Genomic DNA, 22,414 nt, shown 5'->3' on the forward strand with positions numbered 1-22,414 from the left:
TAGTTCAGTGATCCGTATTAATGTGCGCTTTTTTTTAAAAAATTTAAATGCTTCAAGAATAATTAATTAGAAAAGGGCATAATTCTCTTCTTATCCTTAAATTCTTCAATAAAAAAACTGCATTTTCAGCTATAATTAAGTAAAATAATTTTCTAAATATAATTCAAAGCATGAAAAATAAGGTACATAAACAGCTTGGAAATGGAACTAGCATTGAGATTCTCTTTAAGAAATATGGTGAAGCTTAACAAAAAGTCTACGAAGTGAAGTAATTCCGTAGAATATTTTCTAACTCTTTATGATTAAATTGCACTCAATTATACTTTATAAACGACATGTAAATACTATTTAATGTATATGTGTGGATGTGTGTGTGGCTCACTAGCGGCTCAGCTGTAAAGTCGTTGAACTCTGGCAGGTCGATCCAGGGTTCGAATCCGGATCGACGGGGATGGCTGTATTGGCGTTTTCGAGGTTTTCCCCACGTGTAACGTGCATAAGAAAAACGTGCAAAGTTCTCCACGAGGCACCCTTACCCTTATGCAAATAACCGTCGAATGCTTTGCTATAATCAAACAAACCAGACCAAACAATAGATATATAAATAAGTAGCTTAAATACTGCTATATTTTATGTATACTCGTTAAGTAGTATTTCAATATATATAATGATTAAAAGAAAGAAAAGGTCGGATCCTAACTGATTGTATATAATGTAATCCCTATGAAGGCCCTAACAATTCTTTTTCACTTAAAGTCGTAACCCAAAAAGAGAACAAATTAAACTTCAGATACGTATACAATACTGAATCTAATACAAAATATAAAAATAAATTATATATGTACGAAACCTAACTAACTATTTATATTGATATTACGTAAATATACGTATGGTAATGAACATTGTATAATAAAGATATTTTATACCTTTTGGTTATATTTTTGGTTCCATTTATATATTTAGTTCCATTTATATATACCTATACATAAATATTATATAATTTAAGGATTCCGTTTAAGGATTATAGTAGTAGTTAATACATATAAAACACAAAAGTGCATCAATAATGTATTTCTCAGTATTATTTAACTTCATTCTTATGAATTTTCTGCAGTCTAGTTTGCGTTATTTTATTCATAAGTCTCAAATAAAAACAATTGTTTATATGCCATTAGAAAATTAACCAAAAAGCAGCGACTACAATGTAATTGAGAAACAGTCCTTAGCCGTGAAAAGGTTGAAAGCCATTCGGTATGACTATTATCTCACATACTCAGCTACTTCGCATACATGGAACATAGCATTCGAAATGAAAAACTCAATATTTACTACAAATTCATTCGTGTAACAAATATCTGTCTTTCTACACCTATGGCTTTAAAAAAAGATGTTATTTATCTTACAGTTTATCGTTAAGTAATACATTTTCATTGTACAAAATTGCATTCATTCGAAGAATTCAATTTGTATTTTCCTCTTTATAAAACTGAATGTAGAGAAGTTAGATGTTTAAACAACCCCCACAATTTCTTAAGATCCCGAGCGAGATTTTCCGCTCCTTGTCTGCTCTTCCCCTGAAAAAAGGGATTGTAAATTTACGACCTGACCGCATATAAGGGTATTTCGTTTGGCTTACTCACCTGGCCTGGTCTATCCTCATACGACATCATTTCCAGCATTCCGGGCTTCTTTGCGTTTGAAAGGGTGGCTCATCACTTTGCAAATACCTGGTGGGCAACCTTTTAAACTCATAGAACACTCTGGAACAAAATATTTCAATGGGGAAATTTAATTTTCTGGAACAAAACATTTAGCACGAGCTGAGAATTTTAGAGTAGTTAAAAAATAACGTTTAGAATAATTAAAAGAAAAATCATCGGAATTTACTTTTAACCATTCAGTTTATTAGTGAAGGTCTAGGTTATCGTACGTTTCTCAGCTTTTGTTTATAAGAGAAAGAATCATTTTCATAGGAAAGAAGTAATAAGAGAATTTTGCTAAATTTAACTCCTACGAGTTAAAAAAAGAGAATCAAAATAAACACAAGGAACTAATTCCGTCTACAGCTGAAGCAGAATGTAGTCTTTTCTCTCAAAAATAGCAACGCGGTATCCTTCCTAATTATTGCAATAAATTGCCACCAAAAAATAAAAGAAGCAAAAGTGAGGGCGCTGTCGGAAGTTGGGATGCAATAACAAAACAGCGATAAACCGCCAAATCGAGTGTACACCATTTTATCACCTGACAACATGGCGGCCAGGGATATCCTTCAACCGCGATTTGGCGGGTGTTCCATGACGTCAGCGCTCAAGGTTGTACACAGTTCGTCGTAGACGGAGTATCTGGAAGGATGGGCTGTATTTTTTTGAATTTGTTTGTAATTTAGATGTACCATCGAAGCTTAATCTTCCAATTATTCGCTATTAACAGTGAGTAGATCGATTGTTTACATTCGTGTGATCGTCTCGTTTGGACCCAATGTTTGGCTCTGTGACCCGCGAGTGGAGGGATTTTCCCTGTTGGATTTGCGAGCTGGGCTGAAAACAGGGAGAGACCGTCGGAATTCTCCTAGCTGCGGTGACTATGCCACGTAGAAAACAAGGCCATAGCAAAGAGAGTGGTGAGTTGCTTTCATTGAGCTTTGCATGCTTGCCCGAATTCGCGCATTTACGATCGCGAAAGTCTGGCGTTATCTGTGTTATTTCTCTTTCTTGTTTTGATCCCTTTCCTCCCCCATCTACATATAGATATTCGAATTTCACCCCTTCAGTGTATTTGATGTGACAGAATTTCACATGATGATTATGAATAAACAGCAGTATTTCTTTTGAAGTAAACTGTAATTCGTAATTATCGATTATATATATATATAAATTATTTTGAAGCCAATCTATGAAGAATTCTTCTGTACGTGACGAATTTATAAATAAACGGAATGAAAGATTATGAATGAAAGATCTTGTTCCAATTTATAAATTAAGAATTCATGTTTGTAACATGTTACATGTAAACTTAATTTAATTAGGTTTTTTTTTATACTTGGATACTGTTAAATATAATTTATTAATTATTAATCGTAGTTTAATTACTCTGTTTGAAAGAAATAATGCTTTCACATGCAGCTGTTATTATTTGCTTAGGAATACTTAAAAATTCGAGTGTTTAAATTTCTGTATTAATTTTTATGTACATTTGTGATGCGTTGATGCCCTTTCTAGTAGTAATAATGAATGATATAGTCATCTGTGTGTACTTTGTTGCATTATGTTCTGTATGTATAGTGATTATGTATGAAACCAAAAACAACAATTTTGTTTATATTGAATTGGGAAAGACATCTAGTTCATATAAAATTTTGCTAGTTTACTTCAACCAATTTATGTAATAAATGAATTAGATGGATTTTTTTTTTTTTTTTTTTTCCTTCTGGTTTTGTTTGTCAAAAAAGTGATTAATGAAAGGATAGATTTATTTTGATAAAATTATGTCAACAACTTTTCTTTACTTAAATACATAACTTGTATTTTTTGTAAAGCCTCCCCCCCGGCAGTACAGGAAAAAAAAAAAAAAAACTGTTTTGATATCAAGAAAGGGGTAATTTTTATCGATTTTAGCTCTGGAACGGTGGATAGGGAATTATTTTATTAACTGTTTATTTGAAGTATACAGGGTAAAATTCTAGTATACGGAGCAGCCTTGGCGCGATTTTGAAAATTATCGCATCACCGGATACTAGGATTAGTATTATTAGTTTGGGTTAATTAGCTGTTTAAAATACTTATTCTAAACATGCTGTAACTCAGTCAATTTGTAATTAAATGCGCTATGGACGGATAAAAAAAATTATCTATTTTAAAAAAGGATTAAAAGTTGGTCATATAATTCGCACGTCAGTTATTGAATTAATTATTATGGAGAAAGAATTTATTTACCAAAATAAAGTCCTAAGATGTAGGGTAATGATAGGTTTAAGAAATTATCCTCGCGTGCTTTTCTATCGCTGCCAAAGAATCTTTTCTCAGAAAACTGATGAAATACGAATTTCAGATAATTTGTCTTATAATATATATACTGTATATAAAGCGATTTTATATACAATAAATATGGAAGGTGCAAAAAAATTTCTTAAACATGAAAACGAAAGTCTGTGATCTTGTTCAAGCACTTTTCATGTATAAAAATATCAATAGGAGATTAAAATTATTAAAAATCAGAACTGTGGAAATAATACCTAATTTTCTTATTAATATCTCACCAAATTAAAATTTTTGCTGTTTTCATTCTTATGAGCATTTTAATTTAAATGTATATAACTTATGAAGATTATTTTGATTAATTACAGATCTATATTTGAATTCCTACGCTTTTGTATCTTGTACCCTTTAGATTCATTCATTTATTCTTGCCGTCAGTGGATTCAAATACGCGTTTTAATATTGTAATGAACAATATGGGTTCGGTTAAGGTGAACTATTTATTGCTTGTTTTCTAGAATTTTTAAAAACAGACTGTTTTTATGTCAAGAAATGATAATCATTGAAATGGCAGAAAGATTAAAATGTTTTCTAATCGTGAAAGAAGCTGAATAAATATTTATTGTTTATTTCATGTTAATTTCGGTAATTTGGATTTAAATTGTTTAATTTCAGAATTGTATATTCATAATGAGCATCCCAATTTTAAAAATTAGGCAAAGTTTACTTATAAGTGGGCGTATATGAAATTTAAAAGGCCAAGTGTCTTACAAAAGATTTGACCTGGGTTTCTCATCTGCTTCTGATGAGGCGATACTCAGTTGTTTAAAATCAAGCGCCATTAAATTTGAATTTTGACTAATTTAAAAGAAGAGAGAATATAAATCAGTTTGATAGAAGTATAGTACTTGATTGAAATGACGTTATAATTATGCTTGTGCTATACATATGCATCATACCAGAATTTTGCTGTGAATAAATTGATTTTACTGCTGATTCTTTATTTTTCATTGATACTTGTAGCATAATTTAATTAGATAACATCTTTAAAATAAAAATCAATCATTTACTGACTATTTTTACGCATAGTCGCTTGAGATCTCAAATTTTATTCTCCAAGATAGGTTTAAATTTGAGTAACATTTTCACGTGAAATAAAAATTGCATGTGATTCTTTTGAGTCATGTTTACGTCTGGAATGCGCAATATGATGCGTTAAAGAACCCGGAACCCTTTGCAAACTTGATTTTTTTATTTTTTATTTTAGAGAAATATTTGAGCAGTAATTGTTTTGCCGACCTTTCACTTCTGTCTTGCCTCGTTGACGTCAGAACTTCATAACAGATTCTATGGTTGCCACATCGTACGAGTTCTTTTGCACTATTTTTATGTTCTTACACTGATATAGTGATTTTCAGAATGATAAAATTCTGTCTGCCATATGGTAATAAGTATGATTGGCGATCTTTCGTGAAATCTGATGGGAGGCATCTCGTGTTTCATCAAAACATGAACTGCAATATTAAAAAAAAAAAAAAAAAAAAAAAAAAAAAAAGATGTGATAGATTAGTAATCTTCATGCCTTTGCAGTGATTTTTTCAATAGCCCGTTACATTTTGGAACAAGATTTTTTTTTTAATTGTATAGTAGTTCTAAATTTAGTTATTACTTTATTGGTGATAAAATAAGCAGTTCAGGATTTTATATAATGTAAGTTTCAGATGATTAATAATTGCTTTTTTCTTTTTGGCGACTACGTAACTAAAGTGCAGTATTGCTAAAAGAGTTTTACGCTTTCTCTGTACCCCTTTTCCGCCTAGTGTGATGATTCAAAATACAGGGTGTTTATGAAGTCCCGGACCCATTTTGATGTTTAATAACTCATAAAATGATCAAGATATAAACAAACTTATGGCATTTATTGATGGGATAACTTATATATTTTCCTTTTCAGGTTTGAATATCTTTACCTTTGTAAATATCGTCTGCGCGTGTGGTTAAATTTCAGATAATTTCATTTTCCTGTCTAAATATCTGTACTTCTCTAAATATCGTCTGCTTATTAATTGCATTTTTCTCTCTTTTGTTTTTGGCAACTATTGCAATGTTATGGACTTTTTCCTTTGGGAATTTGTAAAGGACAACGTTTACAACAGGAGGAGAGTGTCGGACATTGATGACTTAAAAGCTAGAATTACAACCGCAGCCGACATGCTTGCCGGTACCTGGCGTGAAATTGAATTTCTCTGTGGAACGAAGGGGTCACATGTGGAAATTTATTGCTAAGGGTCATGAAACTTTTTGAGTCTGTCTAACTATTTATGTCATTAATTTTAATCTATCTTTATTATTTTATGAGATATTAAACATCAAAATGGGTCCGGGACTTTATAAACACCCTGTATAATGCTTAACATTTGGTGGCAACAGTTTAAAAAGTGAAACAGACATTTATAGTGAAGCAACGCAAAATCGCAAAACGAAAACAGTGCTTCAGGGACAAAGGACTAAAAAAAGACTTTGGACTAAAAAAAGGAAAGAAAGCAAACGAAATGGTGAAATTTTCTGCGATGCTGAATTTAATATTGTGTAATAGCTTTTGGGTTAATAGAACTAAGACGCTTATAATTAGAATAAAAATGAATTTTTGCAAGATTAAATGACACTGATGAATAAAACGGCCATTATTCAGATTTCTATCGCTATTGAAATTCAGCGTACGATTCAGTGCATTGTATTGTTTTTGAGCAAGTGTATTGTTTTTGTACCAATCAGTCTGCCCAACACTTGCTGTTCTACTTTTCTCATAATAATAGTTGCAATTAAATAATTCTGGGAAATATATATCATTTAATGCAGAAGCTAAATTTTTCACTGTATGTTCTGATTAACCCTACCCTCATGAAAAGTTGCCAGTTTTTTGGCTACTTTATGGATCAGCGACAAATCTTTGGTTGTGTTTACGGCTCAGAGGTAATGTTAATAATAATAATAATAATCAATAATCATTTTTAGGAGGGAACACATCTTTTTTTTAATAATTTTTTTTGTTATTAAAACCTTAGAAAAACGTAATTGTTTGTTTCCTCATAGTGGTTTTAAAATAATTTTATATGTAGTTTTAATAATAGTTATCAACAAGAGTTATTTTATACCATTTGTGTAATAAATAAACGACTGTACGATATAATACGTCGATTCCAAAATTTCTGTTGTTCTTTACACATTCTTGTGTCCATAGAAAATAAAATCTGATTTCACCAGAGACCGAGTGGATAAGACCACTTAATTTTGGATGGACTTGTCTTCAAATCTTGGCAAACAAGATGACTTCATAATGTCTTCGTGATTTTTTTTCATGTGAAACGCGAAATACGACTAGCAAATATTCCTTCTAATGTCCTTTCTGACGGCCTTAAGGAAAACATTACCTTTGTTTTGCTGTAATCTAAGTACACAACCCACCCCCCCGAAGAAAAGTAATAATAAAACATTTTCTGGTCATACATGAATTGTTAAGATTTATCTGTTTGGTTTTTAAGTTTATTCGAACGGAAGGTTTTTTTTTTTTTTTTTTTAATGAGGTCGAAAAAGCGTTTAGTGTGATTTTGTGAGTGAAAATATGCGTACGATTTTTGAAAATATCGGAAACTGACTGGTATATTTATTATTATGTAATTAAATCCGAAACTATATTTGAATCATTCCGAAATATGGTAAAAGTTTTTAATCTACATGTTCGGAGAGAATAGTTGAATTATAGATAGTTTTTGTGAGAAACTTGTAGTCGTCTTTTCATTTTTATTTTCGAGTGACATTTGCTTTTCTAATTTCGCTCGTTGTTTTTTTGTAGAAAACAGCTGCGATTACTGAATTTTTTTAGTTGTTTAGGTATGATACATTTCAGTGATTTTCAGTTGCAAGAAGATTAATTCTGTAAATTAATTTTTAAGAGGAGATTGGAAATCAGTTAACTGACGTACGCCGAAAACTAGTAACCAAATACTCGAGGAAGTCAAATAAATGTCTAGAATAATGTGTATTGCGTCCATTTTAGAAAATGCTTCTTAAAATATTCGAACAATAAAGAATACTGAATATTTTTAGGTGCTTCCACAGCTCTTTTATCCAGTGCGTGATTATCACTGAGGCTTGTAAGGCCCAGACTTGCGATCCAATTTTCTGATTTTAGGAGGTTTCCAAAATGCTGTGGTAACTTTTTTTTCCGTAACAAAAACAAGGAAAGCCTTGAAAGAACGCTGTGCGTAGGACCGGAAATTGGCGTAATTGTTCTCTAACCTTAACGTTACTGAAACCAGTTCATCGTAACTCAGTTATTCGACTGTAGTAGTAGTATTTAAGGTATCTGCCTACGTTCGGAGCACTTTTTTTTTAAAAACATAGAATTCTGATGAAATATATATTTATTTAGTCAAAATATGATATCAAATCATGAAAATAGGTAAATTTTTAGGAATATTTTCATAAATTTTTGAAATATATGCAATTTTATGCACATTTTTAGGAGAATTTAACACTTACGTTAAATGTCGTATATTTTTTCCCACATCATATATTTCAATTTTATTTATACTGTATACTACTACAACACTCATCTGTGTTATGAACTAAAATGTTTATGATATTTCTAAATTTTACTAAAATATGTGTAATTACATGGAAAAACACAGTTTTTTGTAAAATATTTCTTTTCGTTTTATATAGAAATATAGAAATACTTATAAAACAATCTTATAACAATATAAAAATACTTATAAAACAATCAAATTAATAAATATAACTTAGATTGTAGCTTAAAACCTAGTAAATAATATAGAAAACACTATAGTGAAATTTAATAGAGATACCTTTAGAACATTTTGAGTAATTACATTTCTTGTATGTAAAAACACTAGAAAAATTAGTTTTCCAGAAAACGCATTTAAAGATTTCACATTAACACAAAAACTGTTCTGTTGTATTTACACATTTAAAATTCTCCACATTTGCACATCACACCCTCCATATCTTTATACGTAAGTAATTTTGATTTCCTATTTGATTTTAATTTTTTTCTGCCTATTTTCGAAATGAGCGACGAATGACGTTTCGAGTTCTTTATTCTTTCGTTATCAATTCCAAAGTAATTTTTAATCATTTCTTGTTCAATTGATATGCCTAAATGTTCAAACACAGGAAGTAATCCAAGATACCCTGAATTAAAAATTAAAACTGCTATATATGCACCCAGCAACATAGTCTTTATACCTAATCGCAATGTTGCCTGACGCATGTTCCTGACACAGTTCAAAAAACCGCAATGTTGCCAGTCCCAGTTGAAAACATTAAGCCAAATAATTGTTGCCAGAAACAAAAAAAAAAAAAAAAAAAAGTACCCAGAATTAAAATGAAATGTTTTAGCACAATTTTACACACAAATAGGTAAAAAAAAACTCGGATAACAATATTGTTTACTAAGTTGAGCCTTTTAAATGGCACTTCCGGTCTTTCTGCTTTCACTTCCAGTGCAGTTAATTGGCTATATCTTCTCTTCTAATTATCACAAACGTAAAAACGAACCATTTTCGGAATCCTACAAAACTGACCTTTCAAATTGGGCAATTTAAAAAAATCGAATTTTTTCGCCGAAATCGTGTTTTTAACGTAATACCTTAAGACAGACGGCAAGTTCATAAAATGTGTTTGGCATTAAACTCTGCCGGATTCATTCCGTTCGATGAAATAAAAATTTGTAACACGCAAAGAACTAATTGTGATAACAAATAGTCGTTCGTTAGTGTTAAAAAACAATTCTTTAAATCTAGTGCAGGTGGGTAGTAACTTATTCTTTTATTTTAGAACGGAATGAATATCCTGGTGATATTCTCATTTCCTTCCTAGATGACCACTTCACTGCAGAGTGGACAAGCTAGGAATGAGTCAGTTTCCAAACTCCTCAGATTCTGGGAAAAGTATAACATTTAATTCCGCAGAATAAAATGCATTCTTTCACATACTTCGGACTCTGAAATATTATAGAAAAAGAAAATGTATACATTTAAACTTATATTTACGATGTAATTACAAAATGTTTACCTCCGATTATGTCAAAACCTATGGATCTTTTAATGGGAAGGCACTAAATGTTCTGGTCACCAAGAGGGTTGCGTCAGTGCTTGAAGGCAGTATATGCGAAAAACCAATTCGTGTCTCTCCTATATTTCCTACCTTCATAGGTACTCTCGCATACAAAACGTCAAAAGTGATTCCTTAAGAACATTTTATGGGATGATGTAGTCTCAACTTGCAATTGAATATCCTCGTGAGGATTTTATAATCAGAGTACCGTCTTTTTCTGAAAATAAGACATCCTCCGAAAATAAGCCCTATCGTTATTTTCGGAACTTATTGTAAAATAAGACATCCTCCGAAAATAAGCCCTATCGTGATTTTCGGGATTTTTTGTAAAATAAGACATCCCTAGTTAAAATAATGTGACAAAAAGAATTAGTTAAAAAATGCTGTTGATTTATTAAGTAATAATATGTTTAGCTTTCCTAATACTCCTATTTCAGAAAAAATGTTTGAAACAAAATATTCCGAGAAATTAATTGTTTACCTCTACAGTTCGTTTCAAATTAATTCTTGGAATTTATCTTAACCAGTTCACCGTTTGCTCCGAGAGAGATACGTTCACAGGAAAGGCATCGTCATCCGTTAGCGTCGGCAGACTCTCGTCGGGGTGAAATTTGGGCTGAACCGTAACCCTCGAGACACATACGACGCAGCGACCTTTTTCCAAGCCCCACAGAATGAGACGAAAATCAAAAGGGGTGATTGATGGGTTACTTATCTTCTCAGCGGCGTCACATTAGGATCACAGGGGGGCTGTTTCAGGAAAGTAAAGCATGGGGACACTTTCTTCGAATAGTTACCCCCTCAACATATCTTATGAGATCCACAACTGCTTTCTCCCTTTCTATTAACGAACAAAGGGATTTGAATGCTAAATTTAAATTTCTGTACTCTGTGTAAAATAAATATTAAATAAAAATATATAAATATACTTTTATTTTTGCCCTCCCCCGAAAATAAGCCCTAGCGCGTGTTTTGGACCAAAAAGGAAAGTAACACAGTGTCTTATTTTCGGAAAAAGACGGTAGTAGTGACAAGCCAACCCTGATAACTGCTGCCTGCTAGTTAATATAAATGATTAAAGTATACTGTTTCTGATATAATTGTACACTATCCGCTGCGTGGTCAGCCTTCGTCTGGCTTTTAAATGTACCGGAAAAATGCCTAAAGGGAACAACACCAAACATTAAATTTAAAAACAGCACAGAATTTTACTTTGCAGAACATTTTTTCCAAAATAAATAAATAAAAATCAATAAAAATATGTTACATATAAAAAAATTACAATTAAATAAGCAATGTCCCTTAATACAAATATTAATTATCCTAATAAATAAATTAACCAACTTCCCGTTGCCCTTATCTCAACAAACGTCCACTATCCAAGAGAAACATTAAATTTAAAAACTGCACAGAATTATCGCTCTTATTTTTCCAAGTGGCAACATTGCTGATTTTCAACAGTCAGCAGTCCAGTGTACAAAGCATTGAATGAAAAACTGTTGCCAAAACCACATTTCTAAAAGAATGAAACTATTGAAAATGATGAGATTTCATCAAAAAAGATAAAATTAAAAAAAAGAAAATCTGATTCGAATTTTGAAAAATTGTTTCGAAGCGCGCTGGCTCTTGTCCAGATGCACCTATGTACCAAATTTCGTAGCCCTGGATCTATTAACTTACGCGCAGCACGAATGAAAGTCGCACACACAGACAGAATCTTTCTCTTATTATATGTAGAGATTACGTACACACCAATTTAATGATTTCCAAATCATTGTTTATTATTCAGTTGTCTTTTGATACATATTCTACAACAGTTTAATGTGTGAATAATTTTCTTAATGTATTTCTTGCAAAGATCATCTAACGCTTCAAACGGTTCGTTTGAATTTCAAGCTGAGGAAACTGAAGCTAGGCAGGCATCTGACCTCAAATTGGATTTCTGAACTTTGTATACCGGAATTGTTACCAGATATGGAAAGAGATTTGACGTGATGTAATTAATGCAAGACGACACCGATATCGCTTCAGCAGGTCGGCTTGTTCTCATTCAGAAAACACGTGGACCGTGTTGCAAGAATCGAAACTGCTGTTGAGCTTCAAAACAATCATGTTTTTTATTTATTTACTTTTTTGAAATCGAACATCCAAGGATTTAATCATTTGCTGTTATAATCTTCCTAATCATTCCTTATCATCCGAATGAAATGAATCATTCTTGATGTTCTGATGTCCCTTTTCCCATGGATCGTTCGTTACATTTGTTACTATTTCTGATTATAGCGGAATTTTGATCCTAATAACTTCTGTTGATTTTGTGGTAGGTTTTTGAACAGTGAATGGAGTTACAGAAACCATCCTATTAAAAATTATTCGATCGGTTCAGAAGCATTTAATTTTTATACTTTGGTATCAGTGGTTGTCAAGCGGAATTCTAAAACAGGTGATTTTCCCCATTTTTCCAGAGGGGGATGCAATTTCAGGGTAGTTAAAATATTGGTTTATTCATAATGTGTTTCATTAACCATTAATTTGAAACATATTTAGTATTCCGCGAATTTATAATAATTAAAATTTATTTAAGACTTGTTAGAAATGTTTTTTTTTTTTTTTTTAATTCACAACCCTCATGTTAAGTGTCTTGAAACATAATTCATAACAGTATTATAGCTAGGATTAAATTTCGGGGGGGGGGAGGACTGTGAATTTTACACTGTAAACCAGTGTTTTTGTATCTGTATTCTATTTAAAAACTGATACTTCAGTTTCGGGGGTGGTGCTGCAGTCTCTTTAGCTTCTTCCCTAAATACGTCCATGATTTATAATGTCGTTATGAATATTTCTTCATTTAACCTTAAGGCGATAAAAATTGTATGAAATTTCAGCTTTTAAGAACTAACTTTTCAAAATTTCGTCCCTGAAATCAAATTGATGTAAATATATGGAAGACGATCGATGTGGTTCAAAGTGATCTGAAAAAACAAACTGCACTAGGTTGTTGTTGGCAATCTGCTCACATACTTCATGTTGCATTCAGATGAAAGTCATATGCAAAAATCTTCAACAGGTTAAAGTAGAAAATAAATTTTCCAGTTGTATGTTTGGTTATGCTTCTTCTGATGAACTTCTTTTCACAGTTACTTGGATTTTTTTTTTTTTTTTTTTTTTCTTTTCCTTTTTAAAATTTTTTGTTTATAGATATTCTATGGCCCTCTAGTCAGAAATCTTCTAGCAATTCAAAGATTTAGATCAATGCCAAAAATATATTTTTTTAAATTTTGCATGTCTCAAAAATTACAATTTGATTTGATATCTAGAAGTTGAAGTCTATTTAGTTTATGTATTCCACCATCTCTTACTCAGGCACTACACGGACGACTCTTATACCTCCGTATTAGACGGGAGTCAAGGATATCGTCAGAAAGCCCCCAAAAGAGATTCCTCGTTTCGTACTTATTATAAACCGCTAACAGTGTGACCCCACCCCACTGCTCATGGAGGTAGGAAAGGTACTTCCTACCTCCAACTTCCTACCTCCATACCAATGCTGCGGAGCTGTAAAAATTTGAACTCTTAGCACTCTTCGCTAGACCGGCAACCCAGGGTCACCATTCCCAAGCGTAAGGAGACTACGAAGGGCGGGGAAGCCTTTGTTATCTGGCCGTAACGTTACCCACTCGGATGGCCTACGACGCGACCGTCCGGGACACCATAGGCTACCCTTTTCTGCCCGTAGGAACCGGGTCCGTGTGTAAAGTTCGCGCCTTATATTCAAAATATCTCGGAACTGTTTAGAACAGTTTTTTTGCTTTCTCACTCGGTATGAAACAGCCAATCAATGCGGATCGTTTTAGTGAAACTAGGTAGGGTATTCGATATTTATAGCTGATTGGTTGTTGAAAACGAACTAGTAGAATATTTTGCAAAAGAAAGAAAAAAAATTGTACCTCTTTCTTTCAGTGGTACAGATGGAAAACTTGTTTGAAACGGTTGTTCGTCTGAAGTAAATGTATGTGTGATACCAGCCGTATTGTATCTTCAGAGCCGCTACTGTCTTCATAGCAACTCTGGATTACGCAATCCAAGTGTAAGAGTTATCAGATGTCTTGGTTAATACTAGATAAGGGTCATCAGACTCTAGGTGGGTTACATAGACGTCTAGGTAAAGATTATCAGATTCTAGGTAAGTGTTATCAGACGTTTGGGATAAAAAAGTTCGGTATTTTCAAACGAGTGGCAGAGCTGAAAATTGTAGCAAAACATTTCAGGGTTATTTCTAATTAGAGGAGAAGATGCCTACGTAATTTGCTTTTTAAGGGAAACTGGTTCGTATGAACGTTATGCACGGGGAAAACCACAAACACTTTCTTGCAGCCAACCCACTGGCAGGGATTTGAACCCGAGTCGAATTAGCAATATTCAGTGTGTGTGTGTGTGAATATGGCAAAGCCTCGAGGGCTATCTGCCTAAGATGAGGGATGCCTTCGTGGAGGGCTTTCTAAGGGAAACTGGCTCGTATACACGTTACACATGGGGAAAACCACGAAAACACCCATGCAGCCAGCCCGTTCGCGGGATTCGAACCTCGGACCGAACTACCAGTGTTCAGCGACGTTACCGCTCGGCCGCTGGTGGGCCAATATTCAGTGATTTTACCGCTTGGCCGTTGGTGGGGGTCAGGCAGAACTCTTAATTTATAGTAAGAGGACAACCTGAGTATATGCAACCTGAGTATTACTTTTACTAAAATGCAGGTACTCCCAGATTTTTTAAAAAATAGGGTATTTTCATTAACATTCCTTCACGTTATTCACATTTTCACAACAGATCCACCAAGGGAATTTAGGCAGTTCACATAGAACTTTTTTCCTAAAACTTTTCCATTTCGCCGAACCGGTAATAAAAATTAAAATATTGGTTATCCAGAAATATTCTACAAACGAAGCATGCTTTCTTCTAATTATTTTGTTACTGCTGGTACATAGTGACCTTGGTCGAGCTGATGTTTTTAAATGCGGTCTTTTCTGTTCACACAGCATAATTCTACGGAATGCTGGTGCATAAATTTTATATGAGTGCAGTATTAAAATGAATGTCAGACAAAAATCTTGTTGAGTGTGGATGTGATGTTTAATGTCATCCCTTGTAATTCACTTGATCTTACCCTCTTTTCTCTTGAGGTCACTTCAAAATGCTCTGGAATGGCCTGGAAATTCACTTGTTTGGGACTCTCAATAACTTAGAATAAACCTGATATTTATTTATTTATTTATTTATTTTTTTTTTTAAGGAATTTTCAGCGGCTTGAGAGATGGCAAAATATCAAAGAATAATAAAATGGTGCTTGTATGAAATTTTTAAGGTTTCTTATATTTTTCTGCAGAACTTTTTGGATGACCCAATATAATACTTATTCATGAAATTCATTGCTCTCTCAGGTAACTAATTATTGCTTAAACAGCGAACCGGTGCTTGAATTATTTGAATCCTATCATCTGAACGGCTGCGGATTATATTCATAGCTATTGTACAGTATTTTTAATATTCTATTCTTTGGATCCCTTGCTTTAACATTTCCTTTTATTTCTTCATACCAAAATGAAAGAATGGTGAAAAATTAGCACTGCCCTCGCCGTGACTCGAACCTGGACCTTTAGAATACACGCCTAGTGTGCTACCGTTACACCACAGAAAAGGGAACTAGACTTTTATTTAGAAAATTACTGTTTCCTTTCTCTGTTTTGAGGAATTTTGTTTTTGTTAATTTACAGTAATGTTTTGTTTTACTTTTTTTAAAAATTTCGTAGCAAATTCCTTAGACGATTTAAAACTCTTAAAAGAATAATTAATTTTAATGTATATAATTTTATTTATTTATTTGTCTTTTTTAAAGCTTAAAAATTCTGATTAATTGATTTTTTTTATTTAGTTTTTGAATTTATTTTAAAGTTTATTGAAGTCAGAGTTGTTTTGCAATAGAATTAAATTGCGAAATTTTAAATTAAAAGCATAGATGGCAATAATGTCTCTTTTGTTGTAGGGTGATGAGTTCAAAATGGAAGAGAATGCAAAGGCGTAATTGGACGTTATGAAATTAATTTTACATAAATTATCTGTCTAACGATTTATCACTTCATGTTTCTACTCTAAAGCAACAAATTGCTTGCCGTTCTTTTCCGCAACATGTAAGCAACGCTGTGGTCGTTTTTATTTATTATGCTGGCTCCATTATTTATTCAGTGTTACGATGTGTTCGGCACAATTATACCGTCGTATTTTATGAAGAAAAGGCGACAGCAGTTTCTTCTTTCTAAATTTTTTATTCTTCAGATAATATTAATTTTTCATTTGGAGGCCAACAAAATGTTGGGAGGTATATATTTTACGGGAAATACTTCAGAATTTAATACTAATAGGGGGACCGGAAAGTAATGCCGCTTTTTTACATTAAATTGAAACGAATAAATTTGTAACAAGTTTTATTTTTAATCAATAATATAATCACCTTTGTTATCAGCAACCTTTTGCCATATAGTATGCAGATTTCAATCCTAGACAGATACAGATAAAAGTCAATTGGTTTTTGAGTAAAATATCTCGAGATGGCATTTTGGACATCATCCAAATTTTAAAATTTTTTGTCACTAAGAAAATGTTGTAGGGATCGGAATAAATGGAAATCCGAGGGTGCGATATCGGGCGAATATGGTAGGTGAGGCAGTACCTCCCACCCCAATTCATTATATTTTTCCAGTGTTGGTCTTGCACAGTGCGGTCTTGCATTGTCGTGTTGCAGAATGACGCCTTTTCCGTTGACAATCGCGGGATATTTTTCGGTTAAAGATGGGTTCATGTTTTAAAGGGATTTTCCTATAAAATTTCGCTTGAAATGACACGCGAATTGAAGATTGTAGCTATTGACTAGTTGGAACACCTTTTCCAACCTGATGATGTGACCTTCAGGGAATGAAGTATTAGATAGGCACGCCATATAGCATGACCTTGGACTGATACGAAATAGTCTAGGATTGATTGAGATTTAAAAATACATATTTCGACTCTTAATCACGTTGTAATTTTTCTGGTTTTACAAGAACGTGGTTTTAGAAAAATGAAGTGAGTCAGTAAGTACTTACTGTCTTCTGTAATGAGTTTCTTTTGGAAATAACATCGTAAGTTGCAGCGGAAAGTGCCTTGTTTTTCGTTTGAAAAAAATTAATCATTCGATTAGAACGATTAAATTTTTTAAAGAGATTTTATACTTATTTATGTGAATTTCATACAGTTCTCCTGTAAATGTAATTAAAAAAAAAATTGAATGTTTGAATTGAACAATTCAAAATAAAGAGGCTACGTTATATTGTGGACCGGCAACTTCGAAAATGATACATGCTGAAAACCGACGGGACAAGTTCATTTAGCGATCGATTTTGGGGTTATAGGGTTTTGCATAAGCCGGGTTCTTAGTTGCCGAACTTACATCGACTGTATTCGAAAGCCACTCTTAGCGTAGCGATGTCTAAAACAGCATAGTCATGGGAGATTTAAACAATTCATATATGTCCAGCACAATCTTTGCCATAGTCACAAAAAAGGCTCTTCATCTGTTTTCTGTTCCTGAGCATGTTTCTCATGTTGTTGATTGCTGCATTAATTCATTTATGGTTTCTGAAAATCTTAAATTTTACAACGTAATAAAATTATTAAAGCCTTTATATGGGAAATATTTCCAGTATTTATAGTATTATCCATTTTTTCTTGGTATACTATGTATGTTATATGGTTGCTTATTTCAATTTTTGGAAAGATGTTACCAAAATGCTTCTGTTAAGTTTGTCTTCTTTTCTTTGATTAATTTTTTCATTCCTTCATTTCTTTTGAATGTGTATATTTTTTATTTTTCGACAGCATTATTAACTAATTTGTGTAGATTTCATTGCCTTTTCTGTGTAAATTTGCTATCTTTAAAAGAAAGAAAGGAAAAAAAAAAAAAAAAAAAAAATGATTTTGTGAATAGGTTGAGGTTTGATTTTATGATAGATTATATATATTCTGTGTGCGTATATCTGTATGTATGTTTCTATGAAAGTATGTGTAATTTATAGTTTTAGTTTGTAGAGACATTAGGTAATTTTGGAAGCAGGAAAAAGATGAAAAATATGCAACGCCTTCTTCGGGAATCGAAACACGGACCTCTGGAATACCGGCCCAGCGTGCAGAACCACTACACCACGAAGGCACGCTAGGAAGGTGGCAGAAACACCTTATATACTCCCCCTTTTAAAGGGCGACTGGGATTTTTAGGGGACCCAATCGCCAAATCCTGGGTGTGGCGAATCCTCATCCAACACCCTTTTAGTTCGGGCGCCACTGTAGAGACATTAGGTATTTTAGTGGAAGCGGGCAAGATGAAAAATTAGCAACGCCTTCGCCGGGAATCGAACCACGGACCTCTGGAATACCAGCCCAGCCTGCAGAACCACTACACCACGAAGGCACGCTAGGAAAGAGGGAGAAATACCTTATAAGTTAATTCTTTAAAAGCCTTTAACTCTTTCTCTCTCTCTCTCTCTCTCTCTTTTTTTTACAACTATCGCTCAGTATTTTTTCTAAAATTTCTAAGAAGGCTATGTTTTTGTTGCCGTATTTACTTGAATATTTTCCTCCATGTCTAATTCCACAGAAATTTTTATTCATGTTAACAGTGTAAAATGTATGCACAAATAGAAAAGTATTTTGTGCAAATGAAAAGAATATTATTGAAATTGATAAGTCCTTTGAAATACATAATATAATAATGCTTTTTAACATGCTGTATTTAAGTCGTCTTTCAGAAATAGTATGTGCTCCGCATTTTTCCCCTCTTGGTTTTCAAGTTGTAAAATTAGGAAAAGGGGGGGGGAATATGCGAGTAAATACAGTATGTGTTTTTTTAGCATCATGCATCATATCATGATTGACGGCTTTCGCCTCTATTCCTTTGCTTTACCTTTTGCGGTGATGCTGTTTTATGTTCGTATTAATATACGTTTTTGAAAATAGCAGTTGGAAATATTGATATTTCATGATTTCTCTATAAAACTAATAATACTAGTGCAATATCAGTCTCCTAGCTATGAGAAAAGTAAGTGAATAATGATGGTTGAAATCAGAGCCAGGACAAGGGTGAGGCACCTTCCTCAGGTGAACGGCTAAGAGGGGCGCCGAATTAGCTGCGAAATTTTGGAAATACGGTTAAACGATAAATTTTTAGTTTTAATTTTTGAGTTAAAGTCATAATTCAAAATGTACATAAAATGTATAGCAATATATTTCGTCGGGGACCAAAAATAATAACCAGTTTTTTAGGCTATTAAAAGATATGACTTTAAGTGAACAAATAATAGTTAATGTCATTCATCATAATAGTTTAGATATTCGCCAACCATACGGAAGTTTGGTCCGCTTTGAGTCCATATCTGTTAGGAGAAGCTCATAGTATACTGTATTAAGCCGCCCAGACTCTATCATGGTTAGGGGACTCTACTGCGGCATCGAAGGGCCCGGGTTCGAATCCGGGAGAAGGCATGGATGTTTTTAAATGTAAATTTGTAAATGTTTGTGTCCCTGCGGCTTAGGGGCACTCTAAATGAAGCTGAAAAAAGCTGAAAGTCCTCTTGAGAGACTGATGGTAGGAGACCCTCGGACCCGTTCCCCTGGGGACTTTCCATCGAAATGGGGGGGGGACTGAGCGAAGTCGTACTATCATCTGTACGGTGTTCAAGGCTCTTGCCAACGACAGGCGCTGTCCTTGCCACGATGAATTTCGTGGGCTTGTTCTGATGTTACTGTCACACAAGTGAGATAAGTCGCAATACAGCTACAACAACTAAGCCGAATTTCGTGTACCTTTTATCGTGTTTACTTTTTTATCATTAAATATCGATTTATTAAAAAAATTCCTGTAATTGCTTATTATAACGAGAAGCAGCCTTGCAAGATCTAAGTCTTGCATTTACCGCAGGAGACACGTGCTTTAGTCCCACAGGAATGCTGTTGCGATAGTGGAATGACGCCTTTCGATGTCGCTTGGGCGTGTTGTAAATGAAACCTCCGTCTCGATTATCATGCATAATTTGTATCTGATTTAGTAGATTTTTATGTTGATTTATTTCAGAACCTTTTTTTTTTAATTAATTTATTTTTTAAGACTTTATGGGCGTCAGTTTATTGACTTCTTCAGCGCCGTGTTTATGTATTTCTAACAACAGCCTTCGTTTCTGTTTTTCTCTTATGTTTTAAGTTAGCGTGTAACCGATCCCTTATCCACAACGTAATTAATTTTGAATAACTAATTCATCCTCAAGCCACCGGAAGTTTTATTTGGATGTGAAAAGAGGATGGAGTGATTTATGTTCTCTATCGTTTCAGAAATTTTTTTCCCAATATTTTGTGTTAATTTCATTTTGTTGCTGTGCTTTTGAAAATAGTGGTAGAAAAAATTTTTTTTTTTTTTTTTTTTTTTTAAGTTGAGGAGTTGTTTACTTCTTTTCTAATTTGGTGGATATTTCGACCTCGAGATTTCCTAAACCACCTGCTTCCTTCACGCACGACCTTGTCTTCTGGTTCTCGACTTGGCCTGTTTTTTTGGAGCACTTTTTTTTTGATTCCCTGATCACAGTGTCGCGAGTGTCTGTTGCTTAAACTCTTGCCAGGTAACTTCTCTGGTACATCTTATCGGTTAGGAATCAAGGATATCATTTGATTTGATGAACTCTTTAAAAAATGCATCTGAAGGGGGGGGGGAAACTGTTTTGGATGATCAGCAGACGTGTAATCACTAGATTAAGGATTCCCAGCAAGGGGGTGGAGGTAGCATTCTGGGGATAAGAGAATTAAGTTATTGTTTAAACATTATACGCACGGCATTGGTGTGTGTGCAAAGCATATTTCGTGGGCGGTCTGTGTACAAAACATATTTCCTTCACTTGCGTCGATAATAAATTCGCCTTCCATATTGTTAACGTCAGTCACATTTTACGACATAATGTACGCTAGTTAATTGAATGCAATCTGTAGTAATTCTGTGTTCTCCTTCTGTCTGTAAATTGTGTTGTATTACTTACGTATTGTTATTTTGCTTCTGATCAGGTAAAGCTATAATTTAGGTTATATTTCTTAAATTATTATTAACGTTCATAATGTCAAAGAGAAGAAAGTGGGATGGTGATTATGTGAAGTTTGGTTTGGTTTCGCTTGCCACAGGAACAAGTGTTGATGCGCAGAAACTTCAGTGCACTTTGTGCTGTGTTTTCAAACATAAATCTGAAGTTACCTAAATTGATGGAACATTTCAACAACCGCCGTGGTGGTGTAGTTTTAACAGGCCACGATGTGGAATCATTGGAAGCTAAAAGAGTCCGATTTGACTCTCAAGCAACTTTTTTTTTTACATTTAGATTTTTTGGGGGGGGGGCGAGAACATATTAAAAAGTTTTTAGGGGTGCAAGACATGGAAAAATCTGAGAATCCGTGCACTGGACCGTAATAGACTGACAAAGTTGCCGAGAAACACATTTAACATTTACTAAGGGTCTGAATTTTCTTTTTAAATAATAATAATAATAAAAATAAAAATATTTTTCTAAAGTTTTTTTTTACTCCATATTAATATTTTAGAGAGTTTTCTCCGAGATTTTGTTCATTAATAAATAACTAGGCTTAACTCTCTTAGCTCGCGAATTTTTGTTTTCACTTACTATTTTATTCGGCTCAAAACAAAGTTAAAAATTTATTTCTAATCGGGGGTATTTGAATTATTTTATTTATGCTTCATTTAATAAAATGCCTTGTTTGTTTAGTAAATCGAAATAACATTACTTCTTAGTAGTGTTTTATTATATGTTTTATTTTATGTCTTTTGTACTAAAAGTAAAAATATTTCTGAAAAACCTTATACTATATATAATTAGGCTGATTCAGCTTGCGTTGGCTTAAGTTTTATCCAAAATTAAATCGATTTCGAATAGTATGAAATAAAACATATCATTAGGAAACTCATTACTCAAAATAGCATTGTCGAATACACAATTTTCTGATCAGAATAACATATTATTGGTTTAATAAGAAAAAATTTAATTTAATTAATTAAATAAATTTAATTTAAATAAATTAAATTTAAATACAAATTTAATTAAATAATTCTTTGCGCCATTGCTGCGAGAAATGAAATTTAAATTTAAACAATTTAAATTTTAACAAACATGTATAAAAGTATAAAAGCAAATTTAAAGCCAAAATTAAAAAAAGCAAATTTAAAGCCA

The 22,414-nt window shown here is 33.1% G+C and overlaps 1 protein-coding gene and 1 long non-coding RNA gene across 3 annotated transcripts in view; one reads left to right on the forward strand and one right to left on the reverse strand.

Annotated features, from left to right (window-relative positions):
- Positions 1-1,640: 1,640 nt before the first annotated feature.
- Positions 1,641-2,079, reverse strand: LOC146995346 (uncharacterized). The gene is made up of 2 exons (XR_015043202.1): positions 1,888-2,079; positions 1,641-1,760 (listed from the first exon to the last, which is right to left on the reverse strand). It is a non-coding gene; the product is annotated as an uncharacterized LOC146995346 (long non-coding RNA).
- Positions 2,080-2,280: 201 nt separating this feature from the next.
- The window catches only part of shn (zinc finger protein schnurri), a 184,700-nt gene continuing 164,566 nt past the window's right edge, over positions 2,281-22,414 (forward strand). For both annotated transcript variants that reach the window (XM_035369753.2, XM_035369762.2), the window contains exon 1: positions 2,281-2,620. In XM_035369753.2, coding sequence (XP_035225644.1) covers positions 2,584-2,620 — 37 coding nt within the window. In that variant the 5' untranslated portion in view covers positions 2,281-2,583. The remainder of the gene's footprint in view (positions 2,621-22,414) is intronic.

The sequence above is a fragment of the Stegodyphus dumicola genome, chromosome 9 (genome assembly GCF_044657685.1).
Source record: "Stegodyphus dumicola isolate Sdum_Otavi_A_Nest chromosome 9, ASM4465768v1".
Taxonomy (NCBI): Eukaryota; Metazoa; Arthropoda; class Arachnida; order Araneae; family Eresidae; genus Stegodyphus; species Stegodyphus dumicola.